General features: G+C 42.4%; 1 protein-coding gene and 1 pseudogene across 1 annotated transcript in view; both read left to right on the forward strand.

Moving 5' to 3' along the window:
• LOC133904367 (serine carboxypeptidase-like 7) overlaps nt 1-14,803 on the forward strand; it is a 29,528-nt gene extending 14,725 nt beyond the window's left edge. The window contains exon 11 of the mRNA XM_062345834.1: nt 14,642-14,803. Coding sequence (XP_062201818.1) covers nt 14,642-14,788 — 147 coding nt within the window. The 3' untranslated portion in view covers nt 14,789-14,803. The remainder of the gene's footprint in view (nt 1-14,641) is intronic.
• The window catches only part of LOC133904368 (citrate-binding protein-like), an 88,067-nt pseudogene that overhangs the window by 22,999 nt on the left and 42,355 nt on the right, over nt 1-22,713 (forward strand).

Raw genomic sequence — 22,713 nt, forward strand, 5'->3', positions numbered from 1 at the left:
TGCAAAGCCTTTGGCGACACCGATGGCTACCTTGACTATGCTTGATCCGGATGAAGATGGCGAGGAGGTAGACCAGTGGGAGTACATGAGTACTGTAACACCCAGTTTTAAAGGAACAAAATTAGGTACAACACATATATGTCAGGATCAAGTTTTCATAGATGCGTTACATTATCAGTGTATCATCACATGCTATTATTACAATAATGTTATAACTTGTTACAAAAGGACCCAAGAGTAGAAGAAAAACACAGTGAAAAAGAAAACTCCAACACCAGAGGGGCTTCCATCTTCCACTGGCATCAACCGGGGGCATACCAGCCTAGAAAAGAGCTCCGGGTCAAAGTCGTCTTCATCGAAGGATGCAGCTTCATTGACGGCTTATGAACAGCAGAAGGATGCAAGAAAGGGGAGCAACAAGTATGAGTACATAATGTACTTTGTAAGTGTAGGGAAATCATGTATGAGGCTTAAGTCAAGAAAAAGTTAGACACTGGTTAACTGCACTAAGCAACTATAACCTATAACTCCAATAATAGGCATCCTATTTACTAAGTGTGATGACACAACTAAAACAAGAAGAAGAACTTATCAGATTCCATCCGACTACCAAAACTCACTAGGTAATTCCATTATGTGGCTACCAGACCATGCATACCTAAAACCCTGATCCCGACTAATCAAGAAGAAGTCCAAGCCCGCTCTTGACTGTGAGCATGGCTGATCGATTAGTTTGATACTCTACAAAGTTTGCACAGCTTTTCCCATGAGTCGTGATACCCGTGTTGCTTCACACTTCTGGGGTGTGGAGTCGGGGTTTCACTACAAGGCCTTTACAAAGCCCCTACCGACTTCTAGGCACCCACTAAGGTTTCATCGCTAACAGTGATTCCATCACTGTAGAAGCCCACTCTTGTGCCACTCAACCGTCCACTGATGCCCACAAAATCGGAGGAGTGGCTAATTAGTTGGCCAGGCCGTACCCATATAAGACTCATGGTTGTGCGGTTTAACTTGGTTACAGGCTTCAAGAACTAATCCTTAGTACCCTACACAGGAACAACTACAAACCAAATGTGCATTACCCGTACACTTGCATTCCAGCACCATCATCACACAATCATCCTATTAGGATCCCTATACCATGTTGTTATAAAATTACCAGACCCGGTTCTTGTTGCATAAATATTAGTCAAGTTTAACATTTACCCCAATTATGACAGCAACTAGCACATCTACCCTTCATAACCCAAGACTCATCAACGACGACAAGGATAATCATACAAAAGCTAGTAAATCCTAACATGGGATTCCAATTTAGACAAGTATTCAATGAAGGACAAATAACTACATATAAATCCTACAATAGGAGCAAGATGTTCAAGGACACTTGCCTTCAGCTGCAGGTTGCTCGAAGTCTTCAAAAGCTTAATCTTGCAGGTTCACGAACTGATCACCTCCTAATCGTCACACCAGAAAAGCATACAAAAGGAAACCACTAAGAACAGTACACCAAATAGTACTAAACTAGGTGAAAACCCTATAAAAAGATCCTACATGTCTACAAGAATTTAAGTGTGAAAATCACCCAAATTGCAGCTACGACAAAAAAGTTATAAGCTTTTGAAGTTCTAAAGGCTTTACTGCAAAATTTACTTAATTTCAAAGAATAAACTGATTAAATTTATATTGAAAATCTTGATTATTGCGCATGATAACTTCATAAAGAAATTAAGGAATTATTTTCTTATTGAAAAAGAGGAAAAAGGAAGGTGGACCGGGACCACGACTTGTGAACTGAAGGGAGGGGACTTGGTCCACCGGTCCACAGTGGACCACAGTGGCATGAGAGGCTCAGAACAGCGGTGGACGGTCGAAGAGGCGGCTAGAACGGCACCTGGTGGCCAGGCTTCACCGACAAGCAGTGGAACAAGAAGAGGAGGTGACGATGATCTCACCCCGAGCAAAAACAGCGCCAGAGAGGAGTCGGGACGGCCAGGTGATGGAGAGGTCCGGCCGGTGGAGCTCGGACACGACATGGGCAGCCTCCGGCGGTTGGGAGGGGTTGACGACGAGCACAAAAGAACCCACGAGTATCTGTGGACACGACGAAGGGGCTGAATTGGTGAATGAGAGCTTGACGGTGGCAAATTGAAGCGGCGAAGCAACTCACCGGAGTTGGAGAAGAACGCGGCACCTATGGTGAATTTGAGTGGGAAAAGAGGCAACAACGGGTGGAAAGTGTGCGAAACGTCGCCAAGAAGGTGAAGGGCGGCTTATACGCAAGAGGGAGAGTGAATCAGTTGGGGCTCAGAGAAATGGCCGACGGCTTCAATGGCCATGAAGGCAGAGGTTTCTGCTTTGAATGAGCAATAGAGTGGGAGAAAGATGGGGGAAATAGACGGGAGCACTTGATTGAGGGTTAAGGCGTTGATCCCAGCTATTTTTAGGATTGGAGAGGGCACGGGGAGGAGCGGGAATCGCGGCTGTGGTGGAGGGGATTGAGCCGGGTGAGAGGTAGAAGGAGGAGAGCCAGCTCAGGCGAGGCAGCTCGGTGGCTCTAGCCGGGCCCACATGACAGAGAGAGGAGCGGGAAGGAGGCGGCTTGGGCACTGGGCACGCCAGCTCGGCCCGAGAGAGAAGGAGGGGGAGGGAAGGCCGCAACAGGCTCGAACCACGTTGGGAGAGAGGGGAAGGGCGGCCCAGAGAAGAGAGAGGGAAGGGAGGGGTTGGGCTAGGTTAGGGGAAGAAGTGGCCCAGGAAGGAAAAAGGGATTGGAAAAGTCTTTTCTTTTTCTTTTAAACCAATTTTCGCAAAGTGGTTTTTTTAGCTCATGATAAACCTTTGGGAAACATGTGTACCTTGTGTCGCAAAGACATTACTTGAGTTGATCTTGTGAAAACTTGATAACTTGTGAAAAATGAAAAATCTTGTAGAATCAAGTTTCTTATGCTCAAATGTGATCCAATATGGTTGTCTCAAAGCCTCAAGGTGTTTTCCATACCCAGTTGCGCGACACTTCATTTGGATAAGAGGCAACTTGAGGATGAAAATAAAGAAAAAATATGCCAAAATGATCGACTTTGTTTTTAATCACTTGATCTAACCAATGCTTGGTTTTATATGTGAGCGTTTGCAAAGCCTTTTGTCCATAATGCTTGTTTACCTAGTTTGAGATTGAAGTTGGCTAGTTCTTAATGTTTGTATTACCTTGGCACGAGTGGATGCTTATGTGGTGATCTCATTTAACATGATTCAACTATATGAACTTAAATGCTCTAATAATTCTTCGGTTTAGCTTGTATAGCTTTATATTCTTATGACACTGTATCTTTATGAGCCTTTGTGCACTTATGAGCTCTTCATTCTTCTTTTCATAGCCCTTAGATGTTTCTAGCATTTGCAAATACTTTGTGGTATACTTGTGAAAGGTCATTAGGATTACATGTTTATGCATTACATGATACTTTTGATCTTGATGTTTGTATTGCCAAAGGGGGGAGAAAATGATATACACAAAGATTCTTTCATAAATGAAAAGGGAAAAATATGCTATAATGATCCTATGCATTCATCAAGGGGAAGCATTTGAGTTTCTATTGCGATCTTTGGGCTTTTGCAATCTTCTTATGCCAAGTGATATCTTTTTTGCTCTTTCTCAAGTTCTTGGTTACTTGGATGAGCTGCTTGGGATTTCTACAAACCAATTCTTCATTTTTTGTGAAGTTTTCGATGAACTTATCAAATGGGAGATTGAGAAACCAAGTTGAAATGTGCCTTGGATTATATGTGATGAGTGATCGATAATAGTGTTGATTTGGTTTGATGATTTTGAGATAGTATGAGCATGGTTATGTACTTCAATTATGATCATAACTAACCAAAGTTGCAAAGAAAATAGAGTTGACATGTTTGTGATTGAGTCTAAGAAAATTGTACATGCTGGATGATCTGGCACTGAAGAAAATGAACTCATCGGATGGTCTGGCGTTCAATTGCAGTACACGTTGGAGCATTTCAATGAAGAAGCAAAAATTGAAGTACACGCCAGATGGTTTGGTGTTGGGCATTAGTGAACGCTGGGGCTTTTCTTCCAAAGAGGTTGCAAATTGGCCCTGACAAACTTGTATATGCTGGATGGTCTGGCGCTGGGAAATGTGTATGCCGAATGCTTTGTCCGAGTAATTTTTCCAGAGAGGGTGCAAAATAGGTTCCAGTAAGAATGAATACGCTGGATGTTCAGGCGATGGGTATAATTACACGCCGGACTATTTCTTGCAGAGAGGATTTCAGGCAGCCTGGTCTGCTGAGTTGAACACGCCAGATGGTCCGGCGCTTAGGAGGAGTGAACACCGGATCATCTCGCATTTATAATTTTTTAGAGATGTGGAACTTCTGCAAGGATTTTGATCTTGACTAACTTTTAATGGAGTTAAATGGTGTTGGAAATACGTGTTTGCTTGTCTCATGATGTGTATGTGGTGGATGCAACTTGGTGGCTGAAGGCAGGAAGATCAGGCCTAAGTGGGGAGCTAGGTGCCGGATGGTCGAGGGAGCCAAGCGAAGTTGAGGGTGATCCTAACTGTACACGTGGTGCTGCTTCATAATATGAACCGACACGGATACTCATTATCAGTGCCGGTTCATAGTTATCAGCTGGCACTGAAGTATCAGTGCTGGTTTATTCTAAGAGCTGGCACTGATACTGAGTATCAGTGCAGGTTCAACCCGGCTCGATCATTGATCGAGCGTGGGAAGTTATGAACCGGCACTTGTACTTCCTTAGTACTGGTCCGAGAGATCAGAAGCGAGAGAAACTTGCCGCTCACTACAACAGAAAGAGTCATCCGTGCCGACTGTCTATATAAGGCATCTTCCTCTTCCCCAAGCTCTTTGTGCCAACTCTTCCCTGAGCTCTTCGTGGCAACCTTTTGCGCCCCTCTCCATTGAGCTGCCTCACCGTTGTGTCTTTACACCCACTGAGCACACGATGAGCTTCGTGGGGTCATCCTCTTCCTTTCACGCACCTCGTTTTCCCCTTGGCCCAGAGCCAGTGTGGCCGCCCTCGGTGTCGTGTGCCACTGTGCCATCTCGTCATCGGCGAGTTCGGCCAGAATGAATGAATGGATAGGCCAGCGAGCTCAGCTAGGAGATGGAGAAGAGGCAGGCTGCAGCTCATCTGGACTTGGAAATCTATGCTTTGATTGAAAGCACACCATTTGTGTGGAGGAATTTGTGATCACTGTATTGGTTCGACCCATTCCAGTAGCCATGGATCACCTTGTCCTTGCCGGGCCGGCCCCTTCTAGTAGCCATGCTTTGTTGTTCAGTTCGTGCGTGAACCTGTGGCATATTTTCGGTCACGAAAACTGAAGAAATACCACTCGTTATCACTGAGCTTGGCTGCCTTTGAAAAATAAAAGTCAAGCGAGAAACTTAGTGGCATATGCATGTTCGTGGTCACTCTGAATTGATCTGACGCAGCAGCGCTAGCTGTAACTAGCTAGCTTGCTACCTACTTTAACATATATTACTGATATATTCTTTGGTTCTCTTGCGCGCTATCAAACTGGATTTTTGCAATAAATAATATAATTGGAGACTTTCCTTCATGGAAAGCTGAAATGATTTGATATGCATATATGTATTGGGATTGGGATGGAAGCCAAAAACATACTGATCGAGATATGCCATGCACGTACACTAATTCATTCATATCTCTACCTTAAACCCATATCTTGCATGCATGATATCTTTGGATTGGGAGTATATATATCTTGCTTTAATTACATAATTGTGGAAGAGATACAAGTGTTGAGCTGCTTATTTGTGACTTTGTGAAAGATGGCCGGAAGAGAGAAGAGATGAAGCTTTAGTGACTACGCAACATGTGTGCTTTGACATATTGAATATAAATATTGTGAATTAGTAGTGATTTAGTAAAAAAAGATTAAAATTACCTCTAAATAGATCAACATATTGAATATGAATATTGTGTTATAGGGATTGCAAATCCACCTGCTAGTCGCAAGCAGACGTGACAGTATTTAGAAGGATGGTCCTCCGACCGAGACCAAGTGCCGGAAGGTGATGGGCCATCTAACATGGAGCAATCAAGATGCGAGGTAATTCAATAAATTAGATGTGCATTTTGAAATATTGCATGGTTATCACTCCATTGGTTTTTTATTGATTGCTAAAATGTAAACATAATCATAAATTTGCTGATGGACCGAACATGGATGTAAAAGTTTGACCGTCACGGTCAAGAGTTCTTTCATGGCGTCGATGCTTTTTTGAAGGCTGTCGTGGCATACAGAAAGCCAAAAAACAAGAGTGATGATCACTATATATGTTGTTTGTGCATTGATTGAAAGAATGAGAAGCAGTTCTCAGGCATAGAGCAGACCTGTGCAAACTTGCTTCACAAGGGTTTCAAGCTGGCTATATCCGCTGGACCGTGCACGATGAACATGAGGAGGTTGTGCATGAAGAGCAACCCACAGTTGAGGAAGACAGAGGCAACGATATGAGGGTTGATGAAGACATCGATATGTCGGCGTTCGAAGATACTTTTGTCAGCAATGATGAGGATGACCTTCACAAAATGTTGCGCAGTGCGGAGGGAGACTTCACCAGTGATAAGCAACATGAAAAGTTTCAGAGCATGATGGAGGACATTAAAACACCGGTGTTCCCAGGCTGTAATGAAGAGCACAACAAGTTGCATGTTGTAATGACATTGCTGCAAATGAAGTCTAGCAATAGTTGGTCTAATAAGGGCTTCAACAAGTTGTTACAATTCTTGAGGGGCTTGCTTTCAGAGGGAAACGAGTTGCCTAAAAACATGTACCACGCGAAGCAAATTATTTGTCCATTGGGATTGGAAGTGGAGAAAATACATGCATATCGAAACGATTTCATGTTGTTTCGTAACGGAGATGCAGACTTGGAAGTGTATCGCATTTGCGGTGCATCACGATACAAGCGTAACGTTGACGATATCGATAGCGATGATGTAGGGGAGAAGAGTAAGGATAAAAGACCCCCCGCTAAGATGGTTTGGTATTTCCCTATAATCTCCCATCTGAAGCGATTGTTTGCCAACAAAGCGAATGCCGAGTTGATGCGATGGCATGTCCAAGGGTGCAAGAAAGACAGAAAGCATAGACACCATATTGATTGAGTGCAATGGAGGAACTTCGATACAAAATACAAGAATTCAAAGCTGAAGTGAGGAATATAAGGTTCAGGTTGAGTACGGATGGGATGAATCCTTTTGGCAACATGAGCAATAGTCATAGCACTTGGCCCGTGACTCTCTATATCTACAACCTTCCATCTTGGCTATGTATGAAGTGGACATTCCTTATGATGCCTTTGCTGATCAGTGGCCTGAATCAACCTGGCAACGATATCAATGTGTATCTCCAACCATTACTTGATGATCTCCTTGTACTATGGACAGATGGCGTATGGGTGTGGGATGAATACAAATGCGAGCATTTCAACCTATGCGCAATGCTGTTCGTAACGATCCAAGATTGGCATTCTCTTTCCAACCTATCGGGAAAGACTTTAAAAGGCTACAATGGATGTGTATGGTGCTTGGATGAAACAAGGGATGTGGCTGAGGAACCGTAAGAAAATGGTCTACATGGGTCACCGTAGGTTTCTGTGCCCGGATCACCCGTACCGTAGGAATAAAAGAGTTTTTGATGGGACAGTGAGAGACTCGTCGAGCTCCGAAGGTTCAAACTGGGGAGCATGCATATAAGATGGTAAAATTTTTTAGAGTTGTCCTTGGAAAGGGGAAAGGTATTACAAAATTCCCAGCTAGAAAACTCGCTCCTATGTTTAAGAAGAGATCAATTTTTTGGAACCTACCTTATTGGAAGCACTTGATGGTCTGACACGTGATCAACATCATGCATGTGGAGAAGAATGTATTTGATAGCTTGATTGGTACCTTACTGGACATACCTCGCAAAAAAAAGATACACTCAATGCACGGTTGGATCTGGAAGATATGAAGCTAAGGAAAATCCTGCATCCTAAAATCCTAGGCAACGAGGCAAATGAACTTCCCATGACTTGTTACACCCTGAGCAAGGAAGAGAAGATGAGCATGTGTAGTTGCTTGCATGGAATCAAAGTTCCGACCGGTTACCCCTCCAACGTAAAGATATTAGTGAACATGAAAACTTTGAGGTTAGTTGACATGAAGTCCCATGATTGTCACATGATGATGATATAGTTGCTTGGTGTTGCAATTAGAGGTATTCTACCGGATAAGGTTTGAGACCCAATCATAAAGTTGTGTTCATGTTTCAACACAATTTCACAGAAGGTCATCGATCCGAGCAAACTAACAAAGCTGTAGGAAGACGTGGTCCATACTATATGCCAGCTTGAGAGTATTTTCCCTCCATCATTCTTTGACATAATGCCCCATCTCATTGTTCACATCGTGCATGAGATCAAGTACCTTGGCCCTGTGTTTCTGCATCAGATGTATCCTTTCGAAAGGTTCATGTCAGTTCTGAAGAAATATGTTCGTAACCGAGGTCGGCCGGAAGGTTGCATGGCCCAAGGCTGGGGAACGGAGGAGGTCATTGAGTTTGCTGTCAACTACATGGATCTGAAAGCAATTGGTAAGCCTGTATCTCGCCATGAGGGAAGGCTTAAGGGGAAAGGGATGCTAAGTCATAATATAGTCCGTTCCAACGATTATGTTTCATTCACCTAAGCACATTTCGCAGTTTTACAACAAGCAATTGTAGTGGACCCGTATGTCAATAAGCACGTGCAAATGCTACGGTCCACAAATTCAACAAAGTCAGACGATTGGATTGCAAGAGCTCACAGAGATAATTTTAGCAGTTGGTTACATAGACACATGATGGATAAAGATATAGATGATGCACTGTTGGAAATGCATGCTAATGGGCCGTCAACTACGATTCATACATACAAAGCATACGACATTAACGGCTATACATTTTATACGAGAGCACAAGACAACAAGAGCAGTAACCAAAATAGCGGTATCTGTATTGATGCCTACGACTGCGGTAACAATAGGGAGACCTACTATGGATTCATAGTGGAGATTTGAGAGCTTTAATGTGGAGAACAATTGAAGGTCCCCTTGTTCCGGTGCCAATGGGTCAGGCTCCCAGGTGGAGTGAATACCGACAAGTACGGTAAGACTACCGTCAACCTCAAACTCGTCGGATACAGAGAACAACCATTCATACTTACCAAAGATGTTACTCAAGTCTTCTATGTAAAGGACATGGACCTAGTTAACAAGGAGGAACGCCATGTGGTTCTACAAGGAAAAAGAAAGATTATCGTTGTTGAGGATGTCGTCGATGAGGAAGACTACAATCAATTCGACGACCTGCCTCCTTTCGGAGAGAATGTCGACCTACCTCTCATTGATGACACTGAGGAACCTACATACACACACCGCGATCATAATAAAACTATAATAGTTAAATGAAAGCAGCTTTGATGTAATAATTAATTTAGAATTCACTGTAATTTGTATCAGGGGCATGTAAAAAATGAGGCCGATATTGGGGCTTTGACCAAACAAGTTGATGATTTGTGTTATTTCACTTGAAATCGATCTATAGTCAACGACCACCTCAAACATCGTTAGAGAGCTAATTAAATAGTGTATGCTTTAACTGTTAAAGTAAGAAGATGAAAACTGTAATAAAATTTATGAAACCAGTTAAAATGATTTTATAAAATTTACTTGCGTTTTTCTAGAATTTAAATAATTATCAGAATTAATTTGGATTTTCTAAAACTATTTTCCAGATTACAACATTTATTTTATAACATTAAAACTATTTATTATACTTCAAGGGGAAAAATAATTATTAGTGTCGGTTGTATGCAGGAATCGGCACTGATACTTCAACTATCAATGCCGGCTGTATCAATAAACCGGCATTGATATGGGACTTTTCAGTGCCGGCTATGGTATACAACCGGCACTGATACTTGTATCTGTGCTGGTTGTCTACTACAGCAGGCACTGATAGTCTATCCCTATATAAGGCGGACTTGGCCGCAGCCTCTCCAATCCTCCTTTGCGCACCAGCTTCTTCCCGCTGTCTCCCCAACGTCGCTCTCGGAACCCTCCTTTCACCCCTGATGTCGCTCCTTGTCCCGAGTTTTTGATGTACAGCATTATCCCCGGATGCCGTCGCCTCCCCGACTGCCGCCTCCTCCCCTAGTGCCACCGCCTCCCCAAGCGTCGCCGCCTCCCCAAGCGCCGCCGCCTCCTCGAGTGCCACCACCTCCCCAGATGCCGCCTCCTTCCCGAGCGCTGCCGCCTCCTCCCTGACAGCACCTCGACGGGCCACCTCCTCCCAACACCTCCTCCCCGACCCCCCTCTCCATCGACTGCCTGACACCCGTAGGTAAGCCTCCGCCTGAATTAGGGTTTAGGGTTCTAGCCGGCCCTTATGCTGCGACCGCGTGAGATTGATTTTATGGTGCCGTTCTTGTGTTCTATGATCCGGCCGACCCTCGTGCTGCTACCGTGGAGATGCTTTGACTTGGTGGCCATTTTTTCTTTTCCTCTATGGTGGCATCTAATTTAGTTTATCAATGTGCTCCCTTGTCACTAATTTGGTTATCATTCACTAATTATCATAGTTAGCCATGCTCTCCTCTGCTGTTTGATGCATTGTCACTTGGCACAGTAGCACCTACATTCATGGTTGACTAGAATATATTCTCATTTGTCCCTGCCCCGCCTTATTTCGTTGTGCATTAACCTTGTGCTGGATGATTTCTTGTGCGGTTTAAGCAGCACATATACCTTGAAGATCTGTCCAACTAGGTCACCTTTATCACGGTAGTCTTGAACCTGTGTCTTTCTGCAATGTGTTAATGCTTTGGTTAACATTGTGCACATTACTTCGAGATCTTATGAAGTGACAAGAATAAGAAAATTCCATGGATTATAAAATATATTCGTGCTTTGAATATTTGAAGTGTCACTAAAAGTTGTACATTATCACATCACATGACTAGTGTTTCTTTGTCAGAAACATGCAATTCTACCTCCTACCTACATATAGTTGGAGACTTGATCAGGTACCAGTACTACTACAGTGGTCATTAAATTTATATGAAATATATCATTTCTGAGTTTTGATATAGTCTGGTGCTATCTTATTAGTGCATCAGTAAAATCAACCATCTTATTAGTGCATCAGTTAAATCAATCATCAATTAATTGTTATCATATCCTTGTTAACTTAAAAAACTATTGTTTTCCTATGACTGATGGATGGTTGTAAAACAATGAATGGATGGGCGTGGACCATCGAAAAGATTGATGATATAGTTGTAGACCTAAGAAAGATAGCTAACGAAAGCTTCGATCCATATTCTTGCAAGTGCTCCATGGATGCGAACCGGCTTGTACTCCAACTTGAGGAGGTAGTGAGCAGCCTTCAGAAGTTGGCAATTCAATTGGCCGAGTTACTGGACCGTCAAGATGTTGGCCACCTTGAGGGCAATGATGCACATTCTAGCATGGACCCGGACGACGTTCTTCCTTATGACTACAACAGTTCTGAGAGTTTGACGACATGCGATGATAGCGATGAGTACTGGTGGTTGCCGAGTGAATCTGATGCATATTTTGAATGTAGGGTTCGACGTAGTTTTATGCTATCTCGGGTGATTATGTTGTTTCTAAGGCTAATTATGTTGTTTTGATGATGTTTGTAAGGCTAATTATGTTGGAAATACTGAACAAGTACTGATCAGGAGTACATATCCTCACTTATCCTCTCATCTCTCATTTCTGTTTGGGGATATATAATATATATATATATATATATATAGTTTTGTTGGCCGAAATTCGTGGTCAATCTTGTCTCCCTTCCCTTCTTTTGAAGTTTTGGAGTTTTTGCTCTCTTTTGGCTCTTTCTGTGAATCCTTGTGTGGGCTGTGTTTTGGAGAGATGGGAGAGAGAAGTCACTCATGTAATGGAGTTAAGGTTTCGGTATACTTGTGAGATAGAGGCAATACAATAAAGCTTGAAAATACTAGCGTCTAATTTCATGGTGTAACTAGCATCAGTCTTCTTACTGTACATACGTGCAAAGTTTATTTACAATCTTTGATCTCTACATGAATCTGTTGTCTAAAGAATGAATGGCATGAAACTGCTTAAAATGTTCACTGCAGCTTACCTAAAAGGCTAAAGCAATTAATCTGCAAGAGAGTTTATTGTACTATTTAACAGCACATTATTGCAACAGAGTTGATATCATCATTTCACTGAAAATTGGAAGTGCACAGCATATGCATGGCAATATTGATTCGGAGAGCATGCAGATGCTTTTGGAGTTTAATCGGTGTAAAAAAATAGATTTGTATATTATGATGATTTATTATTATTTGTTATTTCCTTTCTAATTAAGAATTGAATATAGAACTTCAATTGGTGATATATCTGGAACCGTCTTGTATTTCCATACTTGCAAGAGAACAATGCAACCAATGAAATGGCACATTTCTTATTTCACTAGTGTAAGAACATGAAATTGACTTGTTAACCTGAACTTGGATAAACAATGGCGAAAAAATGGCAGACTTGTCATATCTTCTAGTGGATTTGGCTAAATAAGGTGCTAGGTTTATGGTAACGTTTTTATTCTATCGATGCTGCAACACCGGACTGGGACTTTGTCATACATGGTAATTTCGGTGTTGCCAGAAATTTTAATAGATGTAATTTTTATGTAGGAATGCCTTGTACAAAATCAAGTCGTCGCCCATGGGCGTGCCCCCTGATACAAGGCCCCCTCCTCTAACCAGGATCCAGTCACGGCTGATGCTCCGGAGGGAAGCCCAAGTGCATACCTCAACCTGAATCAACCTGACGATGATGCTCCGGAGGTTCTGACCACTGATGCTACTACGGATGGTTCGGCCACTGATGCTCCGGAGGGACAGACCACTGATTCTACACCGGATGGTCAGTTGACCGCAGGACCGAGGCGTGGCCAAGGTCCCAGCAAGATTCCTGAAGGCCAGTTTGTCATCACGAAGGTCGATTCAGCCAGGGACCCCATAAAACCGCTACATGTACTCGGGCCATTCAAGACAACATGCGGGTGTCTCATCTCGTAAGGGACCACGTCGCAATCACTTATAGAACTTGGAGAGGCAAACGAGGTGACAAGTGGGCGGTTCCCGATACCATCAAGGATTTCATGTGGGGCAAGTTGTCGCAAAAGTTCAAGTACCCTGAAGGATGCAATATGGCCATAGCGAAGCATCAAACCCTAGTCATAATGGGCAGAATTTTTAAGAATTTTAAGGGTAAATTGTACAGAGATTATCACTTGAAGGGTCGAACGCCGGACTGGATTATTATCTGACAATGAAAGATTTTTGAAATGATTTCGTGGAGTACAGGGATTCGGAGGAAGCAAAAAAGATATGTGAAGCAAACAAGTCTAACTCCCAGAAGAACATATACCCCATAGAACCGGCTCACGTGGGTATGTTAGGAAACTTGACTAGTGGGAGAAGATGGAAGAAGACGTAATTAAAAGCGGAGTCACACTTGTGATGGCTGAGTTGATTCCACGAGCGAAGAATTAATTGTACGGGAGAGGGGTGACTCTTGCGCCTGATGGAACCTTATGCTTCAAAAGCGAATGAGAACTGGAAGTCACGCAGAAGATTAGAGATGCCCACGCCCAGTGTTCCTGGGACTCTTTCCAGGTAGACAAGGAGAACGATGAGCTAACATTGGCACTGGGAAACAACGAGCACATGGGTCGCACACGTGGCAAGGGTTTGAGGCCTTGGAATGTCAGATTCGAACAAAATGCCAACACTTACAAGAAATGAAGAAAAGAAAATATTTCAGAAATGATGGCCATGCTAAAAGAAGACCTTACAGAGGAGAGATGGATGATAGGTGCAAAAATAGAAGCAACTATGCAGCAAGCCAGGCAGCAAGCAAGGCAGGAACTGTTAGCCGTCACAGAGAAACAGAGAATGCTTTGGTGATGAGCCCTAGTGGTCCTCGAAGCAGCTGCATGTCCATGGGGCTTTCAAAAAAAGCCTCAATCCATCACCCTGTGGATGACATCACAGAAAGCACACCATTCAAGCTTGTCATGCGAGTTTTGGGTGTTCCCACCACGGTGGCTAGGGGTCTCGCTAAGCAATGGGTGGAAGGGACCCTCTTCAATGGTAGTCTGATACCACAGGGATACGCTAGGGTACATGTGGACACTGTAATACATAAGTACCATAAAAGCAAGCTGGATTACCCTGGAGAGGCGGGGGAAATGAGGCTCTCAAAAAACAAGTCTGGGTCTAGTTCAAAGTCATCAGACACACCTAGAGGATCTCCGCCTCCTCCGTCGCCACCTCCACAGGGGAATATAGACATTATGATTTCCTCCACGGGGACAGCGAAGTCTGGATTCATTTCGACGAAATGTATCAACTGTACCACCAAGACGCCCTTGGTGTTTAGCTCTTAAGTTTGTGGACTCTATAAGTGTCTTACATGTACCATTCATAATATATATTTTTGTGCCATTAAACTGAATGTCTTAACTTCTTGTGTATGTAGAATGGAGATACATACATGCGGTCAAAAGGAATTACTCATGTAGGATTCCTTGACCCAATGAAGATAAACCAGACGACAGTCAAAACCAGGCCACAAGAAACCGAGGATTATGCACTTCAATTTATTCAAACGTACCAATTAATATGATACATACTTCTACCTTAAAACTTTGGGTATGCATTTTCCTCCATGTTTGTACTACCTCTTTTTGAGCATCACGATATTAGGACTTACGACTAATTACCTACGCTGACATATGTGCAGATTTCACTGGGCCCTCTTTGTCATCTAGACTGACTATAGCTGTATTGTTGTCCTCAACGGGAAAAGAAATCCAGTAGCCGAATACCAACCCGTCATAGATTTGTTACAATGGTAAACTAATTATTTCATTAACGCTTTAGTAAACTTCGAATTGATTGAATCTAAGTCTAGTTACGGTCAATAATCACACTCGTACAGGGTGTATATGCTTTACATCAAGAGGAAAGGACGTCACTTTCTGTTCCGGAAGGAATGGAGATCGTAACAGACTTTCCATGTAGGTTTCAGACCTAGGGCAACAATTTCTGTGGCTACTATGTATGTGACTTCATGCATGGATGGACCAAAAGCAATTATAGTGACATTCTAAAAGCTGAGGTTAGTGGTATAGATATTGATGTTTAATTTCAGTTCCTACTAGTGTTCAAATAGATTGATTTCTTCAATTTTGGTAATCGCAGGACCTCCAGCTGGAAACAGGTATCCTCATGCCTCAGACAATCAGCGCAATTCAGGAACAACTCTGCGGGTTCATTAATGACGAAGTCATTCCAGAGTCCACGTGGTACCATGTTCCCAAATGGTGTATTTCGGACAAAGCCGTCCCTTCACAAGATCCGTAGAGTTTGTTACCTGATTCTTCAAAAGGCAAAAAACGTAGTTCATGGTCCTCGGTCAACAAGAATAATTGAATGACATCATTTTTTACCCTTTTGTTGTATACGTCTGTTAATTATGAACTTTTGTTGCAAACTATTCTTAGTAATGATCTGTAGTCAATGACATGTGAAATAACATTTTTACGTATGCATGAATGAGATGAGATGAGAATGAATTATGTATGTGTGTGATACATTATGTGCTGAAATGACTATATGTGCATGTGCTTTATGTGACATTATTTGTGCTGTTGTCGGCAAAGGCTATATTCTGTACAGGGGGAGCGGCTATCAATGCCGGCTCAATATAAAAAATTGGCACTGATATGGATAATATCAGTGCCTATTTTTACTAAAAACCGACACTGATATTCTCTGTATCAGTGCCAGTTTTTATTCATCAGCCGGCACGATACTTATTATCAGTGCCGGGTCAAAAACCGGCACTGATAGTCTGTGATTATCAGTGCCGATTCAAAAACCGTCACTGATGGTGCTTTTGAGCCGACACTGATGACCATTTTTATTGTAGTGCATGGTCAAGATCGCAAGACAGAGTACACGCGTCGCCATCAGGATGCTTGCATAAGATGTATGTTATGAGCCATGCTTTGAGAAGCGTGTAAGGCGATTTCCCGGTTTGGTCAGAAAAACCGCGGGTTGATGGAGTGCATGTTGTATCATCGTGAAGCTTGTGTCAAGAGGAAGCTAAGAAATGAAGGTGCCACGACCATCCGAAGGACGGAGAAAGATTCGAACAAAATTACCCCTGGTGGTAGGTCGGATTGCATTGTAAGTGAAGAGCAGTTTAGAGACAGGATTACTTAAAGGTTAAGCAAACCCCTAGACCTATAAATAGTGGGGTATAGCTGGTGGAAATGAGTGTGACTTTGAGAGTTTTTGGAGAGTTCTGAGAGCTTTCCACTTGTGTTGTGTGGAGATAAAGAGAGAAGTGTTTAGCCTATGTTTAGATGAAAGCTTTTTTTAGACAAACACTTTGTAATCTACCAAAAGAGGGCATTTGTCTGAGCTTAATGAAGAGAGTATTTTTGCATATGCTTGAGTTCATCTCCTTCTAGTCTCATACTTTTGGTTCCCGTATTTTTGTGCAAATTTTTTGTGTTTTCTTATTGATTTTTGTTTTCCTTGAGAGCTGCTCCTTTTGGGTCTTGAACCATCCCAACTATTTGAATCCATCAACTTGAAGAATCTCTTCTTTCAATAGCTAGTTCTCTTGTATTTAGTAGTTTTTCTTCAAGTTGATTTCTTTCTTCCACTATGACTCGTGATATGGCTTTAAATAGAACCTAAAGTTCTCATCCTTGAAAGATGAGCATTTGTTTTGAAAGTCTTGCAATTGATTCTTGTCTATTTTACTTCCGCATGTGGTTTTGAGGTATATTTGGATCAAGAATAGGATACGACCATCAATTTCCTTAGAAATTTATTTAGATGTCTATTCACCCTCCTCTAGTCGTAAATCTCGGTCCTGCAAGTTATTTCTTAGATTAGAGATAACAGAAACAAGTTCTCAATGCAGAACGTCTACAGCTTGTATTTAGAGAGTTTTTTTATGACCAATAGAGAGTATGCATCGATGACACTATATATCCGCCGATGCATATTTGCTTATTTCTTGGATTTCGAGTATACCTTGTTTCTTGCATAAGACATTAACTCCTATTTTCTCATTTAATATATTGTCACATCAGATTTCATCCCAGGTGGAGATGCATTTAATATGTAATACATAAGCTAAGGTGAAGCATTGAAAGGTGCCTAAGTTGAGTTGATCATGCTCTGTGTTATTGACTCCTTGACCAGCAACACGGTCATGTTCTTACCCTGCACGCTGGCACCGGAACAAGTGTTTTGTACCACTCAAGTCAATTTTGAGGATTCTTCAGAGGAGTATTTATCAGTTTCCAGCTCAAGTTTATTCTTCGGTTTCATTATCGCACGAACCAGGTCCTCCATGCCGGAGCAGCAGCTTCGACATTGTAGGTTCCCACCGGAACGCCGTCCTCCTCAACTAGATCTCTGTGCCCCCCTGGAGGAGTCCCCTTTCAGCTCTTGCCCACGCACTACCTCTTCGTCTACTGTGCCTACGGCAAGCCGTCCCTCACGCTGCTGCCACCCTTCACCAAACGTTTGCTTCCAGAACTTGAAAGCGTAGGTATCCTATGCAACGATGAACATCTCGCTGCAAGCACACCCGGTTATCATCACAGGAATACTCGGACAGAGAAGGTGGTTGGACCTCAACTATTTGTTCTTCATTCGTCTGAGTGGAAGTCACAAATTTGTCGTCTACCGGTCCGCTTTGACAACAAAGAGGATATGAACAAGTTTCATACAAGGTCGATGGACAGGGTGGTTTCCTTCAGGACTTATTTGTGCTGGATCGATCTCCGTTTCGGCGCTCTGTTCTACAATGTGCTTGAAGAGCCCCATCTGGTCACATATGTAGGGTTACTTGTGGATGATTGTGTTCTTATGTGTGCAAAGACATGCATGGACATGTACACAAGGATTTGCGTGGTAGAAAGAGAAGGCGGGCCACTGATGTGATGAAATTCGTTGATGTTACGCCTGCAGAAGGATATGTGAAGGACCGAAATGACGACTAGAAAAGAGTGAATAGGAGCCCTTAAAATTCTTCAACAAGAACAAAGCATATGTCATATTTGCACCCAATGCACCTCAAGAATGAATCACAACAAAGCGCAACATAAAACACAACGAAAACACCACAAACTTCGCACACAAAGAACACTGAAAGTTCTGATGAGATAAGGAATTCAGGGTAAAACAATTGGACTAAGTTTACTGAGTTTTGGGCGGCTGGCGGTCAGATCGATGTAGGTGGTGGTCAGACAGTGTGCGGATAGAGAGGAATTCGGTATTGAGTAAACTTGGCGGTTAGACTGGACCCGTCTTGGTCAGACTGTGGGGTACGGCGATCTGACTATGGATCTGGCGGTCAGATTGTGGATCTGGCGGTCTGACTCCTGACAAACCAATAGAGAGCATGAAACTAAGAATTTTTGGCCTATTCTAGTGGTCTAACCGCAAATCAAGGCAGCCTAATTGTTGATAAGCCAACAGAGAGCAAGATACTAAGAATTTTTGGCCTGTTCGGGTGGTCTGACTCAAGTTTGTCCAAATTACCTTGCTTGAGAATGAAGAATCTACATCCAAACACACGAAAGTGACTCACCTTGGGTGTCCTTCCGAATCTCAACTCATAGGAAGTTCTGTTCAAGATCGAACGTAAGAAAATCTGATTTGAAACATGACAAGCGGTGTTGATTGCTTCAGCCTAATACTTTCTAAGAGTTCTATGCTCATCGAGCATCGTCTTGGCCATCTCAACAAGGGCTCGATTCTTTCTTTCAACCACACCGTTCTATTGAGGCACATAAGGTGAAGAGAACTGATACTCTAGTCCATGTTCTGCACTAATCACCTGAAATTGAGCATTTTGAATTCCATGCCATTGTGCCTGCGAATAGCTCTCATGACATTGTAAGAAAATTTATTCTTCAACCTTAACCAAATCTCAAAAATGAGAAAATGTCTCGTCTTTTGTTTCCATGAAAAACACCCAAGAGTACCTCGAAAAATCGTCAACAATCACAACGTGAAAAATGAACAAAGGAGAGATACATAAGTGACGGGTTATTACACGACCCATCACTTATGTCACCTTAGGTCGGGACCAGGTATTTACCCGTCATAGATAACAAATAATAGGTGAAGATTCGTAATATTACCCATCACATATAACATGAGTGACCGGTAATAACTTATCCCAAGTCATAAGTGACGGATTTTCCTGCATCAATCATAAGTGACAAGTCATGTTATAACCCATCACTTATGACTTGGCAAAGGTGATGGGTCTCCCTAGGCCAGTTATAAGTGACGGGTCGTAATATTACCCATCACTTATAACAAATAATAAGTGACGGGTAATATTATCACCCGTCACTTCTTACTTAGATCTGTTTTAACGAGGAGAGTTGGATCGGGCCCTCCATGCCAACAGTGTGGATCAAGGACTTACACTCGGTAAAATATATCATGATCTCAGGGATGAGGACATATTAGGTTTCAATGATAATGATCTCAAGGATTTTGTGGAGAATGTGGACTAGATGGTGCGGGATGTCAAGCGGCACGATGAGTATAACAATGGTGAGTTTGCTAAATTCCAGGACTTTGTGCAGGATTCCAAGACACCCCTTTATCCCAACTATAAGGAGTACACGCGGATATTTGGGAACCTAAATCTTCTACAGCTGAAGGCAACCTATGGTTGGACTGATAAGTGTTTCAAAGCATTGCTGGATCTGCTAAGGGACATGCTACCGGAGGGGAACCTGCTACCCGAGGGCATCTAAGATGCGAAGAAGATAATTTGTCCTTTAGAACTGGAAATAGAAAAAATGCATGCATGTAAGCAGGATTGTATCTTATTTCGTGGAGAGTATGTAGAGCTAGATCAATGCCCCATTTTTGGAACTCATTGATATAAGCGTAGAAATGACGATGGTGACAGGGATGGAGGCAAGAACAGTAAAGGTGGTCCTAGGAAGGTGGTGTGGTATTTTCTATAATTCCCCGTCTGAAGCGTATGTTTGTCAACAGAAATGAGGCACAATTGGTGCATTGGCATTGATCGTTGTAAGAATGACGCAATGATACGGCACCCCGCGGATTCCGCTCAATGGTGAATCGTTGGTTCAACATTTGGTTGGTTCACTGAAGAATTGAGAAATATTAGGTTTGTTATGAGCACAAATAGCATGAATCCATTCGGTAACATGAGTACCTCACATAGCACCTAGCCTATTGCATTGTTGATTTACAACCTTCCACCCTGGCTTTGTAACAAGCGGAAATACATTATGTTGTCAATCTTGATATCAGGACCGAAACAACTTGGCAATGTTATTAATGTGTACCTTAGGCCTTTAGTCGATGATCTTAAGAAACTCTTGTCGGAAGGCGTCGAGGTTTGGGATCAGTACAAGCAAGAGTACTTGACCTTGCACGCCATGTTGTTTGTCACCATCAATGATCTACCAGCACTTCGTAACTTGTCAGGTCAAAGCAGAAGGAAAGGTGAAGGTTGCCCACATTGCTTAGTTGACACACGCAGTTTGAGGTTGAACAACTCAAAGAAAATAGTGTACATGTTGTTTGTTAATGCTCTGTGATGAAATGGTGTTGAGACTTGGCATGATTTTGAGTTCAACTAGTTAGACATGTACATTCCCTAGTCTCTCAGCGATATATGGCAGCCCTTGGATGTTTCAGTCGGTGTATATTTTCTTAATTTGTTCTTGTACTATGAAAATCATGTTTTGATTTGGTTCTCCAGAGGGCTTCCTGTTTGATGTCTGCTAGGACAATGCAACTGTTAATACAGAGCATGCTTGCTCATATTTCTGACCTGGTAGCTGATATAGCTATTTATCATTGTCTCTATTTATGCTATATTGTGCTTCCTATGGTTAGATTGAGTACTATCTATTTAGGACAGAGGCACTGTTCTTGATGATGGTTTAAATCTAGAGATTAAGTTTAGTATTTATGACTAGCTATTGTCTTTGAAATCTGTTCAATCAGTGATATTTCAAATAGAATAGTTAGGGAGCAGGATTTTGAAGTCTTGGGGCCAACTGCTATATTATTTCTAAGAGCAATTTCATAACTGCTGTTTACCTGCTGTCCATTCAAGATGATCACATGATGATTGGTACTGTTACTAATGACTTGCTGTCTTTGTTCCAAGGTCATGTGTTTTGAATACCTATTATTCTTCTTTTGTGTTTTGATATGTGGAATAATATCAATGCTCTTATTATCGACTTATATAAAACAATCCGTTTGTTGCTTGCTGACAACTATTTGCTCAACTCTCTTGGTCCAAAGAACACAATACATATGCTCGATGTTGATTAGAGGTTATTAAATTGGGTGCAGTTTGCAAAAGTCTTTTGAGTGCAGTTCGGTTCATACAGAAGTCTTTTAGTTTTGGGTATCTTAGGGTAGGTGAGAATGGGTTTGCAGTTGTTAATGGTTTGGTTCAGTTTGGTTTCATAGAGATAATGGTTTGGTTCAGTTTGGTATGAGCTCCAAAATTTTGGGTTCAAACAGTTCGAACCCATCATCGATAACAAAGCTGATACTTAGTTAACTCATTCATCTTGATGTTCCCACTGATACCTAAATGATAACGAGGCTGAATCACTTTTTTAGGTTCGATTCCATCCATTTTTTGTTGAGGCAATTCTGACTTGTTCATCGGGAAGTGATCTAGCTCCGGAGATATATGACATTCTTTATCCTTCTCGTTTCCTGGTCTTCTCGGCTGGAATCTACAATGGTGGTGTCTCGAACAAAAGAACCATCTCTATCTCTTCTGATATCAAGTATTTTCATTTCATGCATTTAGATAAGCTTTAACCTTAATTCCTTTTCTTTCCTCTAAGAAACCATAGGGAAGAAGAGGACTGTCACCCTTGAGAAACCAAAAGCACAGAGGATGCTAGCACTAGAGGCCACACCGGCACAAGATGGGGTAGATAGGAGCCCAAGCCCGCACCTGACGTCCTCCTCCAGCAGCAGTGAAAGCCAGTATCATAGTCAAGCCCGGACCCGTCACCGATGCAGGAGAGTCGATGTTGGGCAAGTGACGAAGAATACAATCTCGCCGAAGATGCATTTTATGAGTCAATGCTTTTTATACTTGTTGAATGGAGCAGTATTTTTGTTTATGTCAGCTCCCCTTGTTTTCTCTTTAGATGGCGGAAGCACAGTTTCCAAGCCAAACAACTGGTAGCGGTGCACGAGCCCGAAAGGCAAGGTCACAACTACAGTGGCCAATGGACAAGGTTACCATCACGGGAGTCGATGCTGATGGGCTACCTATGGATGAAAAGGCCCTAAATAGATTTCGGAGGGTCTAAAAAGGACCTAAATAGATTTCGGAGGGTCACAGGACTCATTGCTCAAGAGAGGGTGTCGATAATGACTAAGTTTGAAGACCTTAGTGACGAAGGAGTACCTGGAATACCCTGGAAACATGAGGGAGCATCAAACATTCGCTACACTCAATGTAGTAATGAAAGCGATCGT

Source organism: Phragmites australis, chromosome 22 (assembly GCF_958298935.1).
Source record: "Phragmites australis chromosome 22, lpPhrAust1.1, whole genome shotgun sequence".
Lineage (NCBI taxonomy): Eukaryota > Viridiplantae > Streptophyta > Magnoliopsida > Poales > Poaceae > Phragmites > Phragmites australis.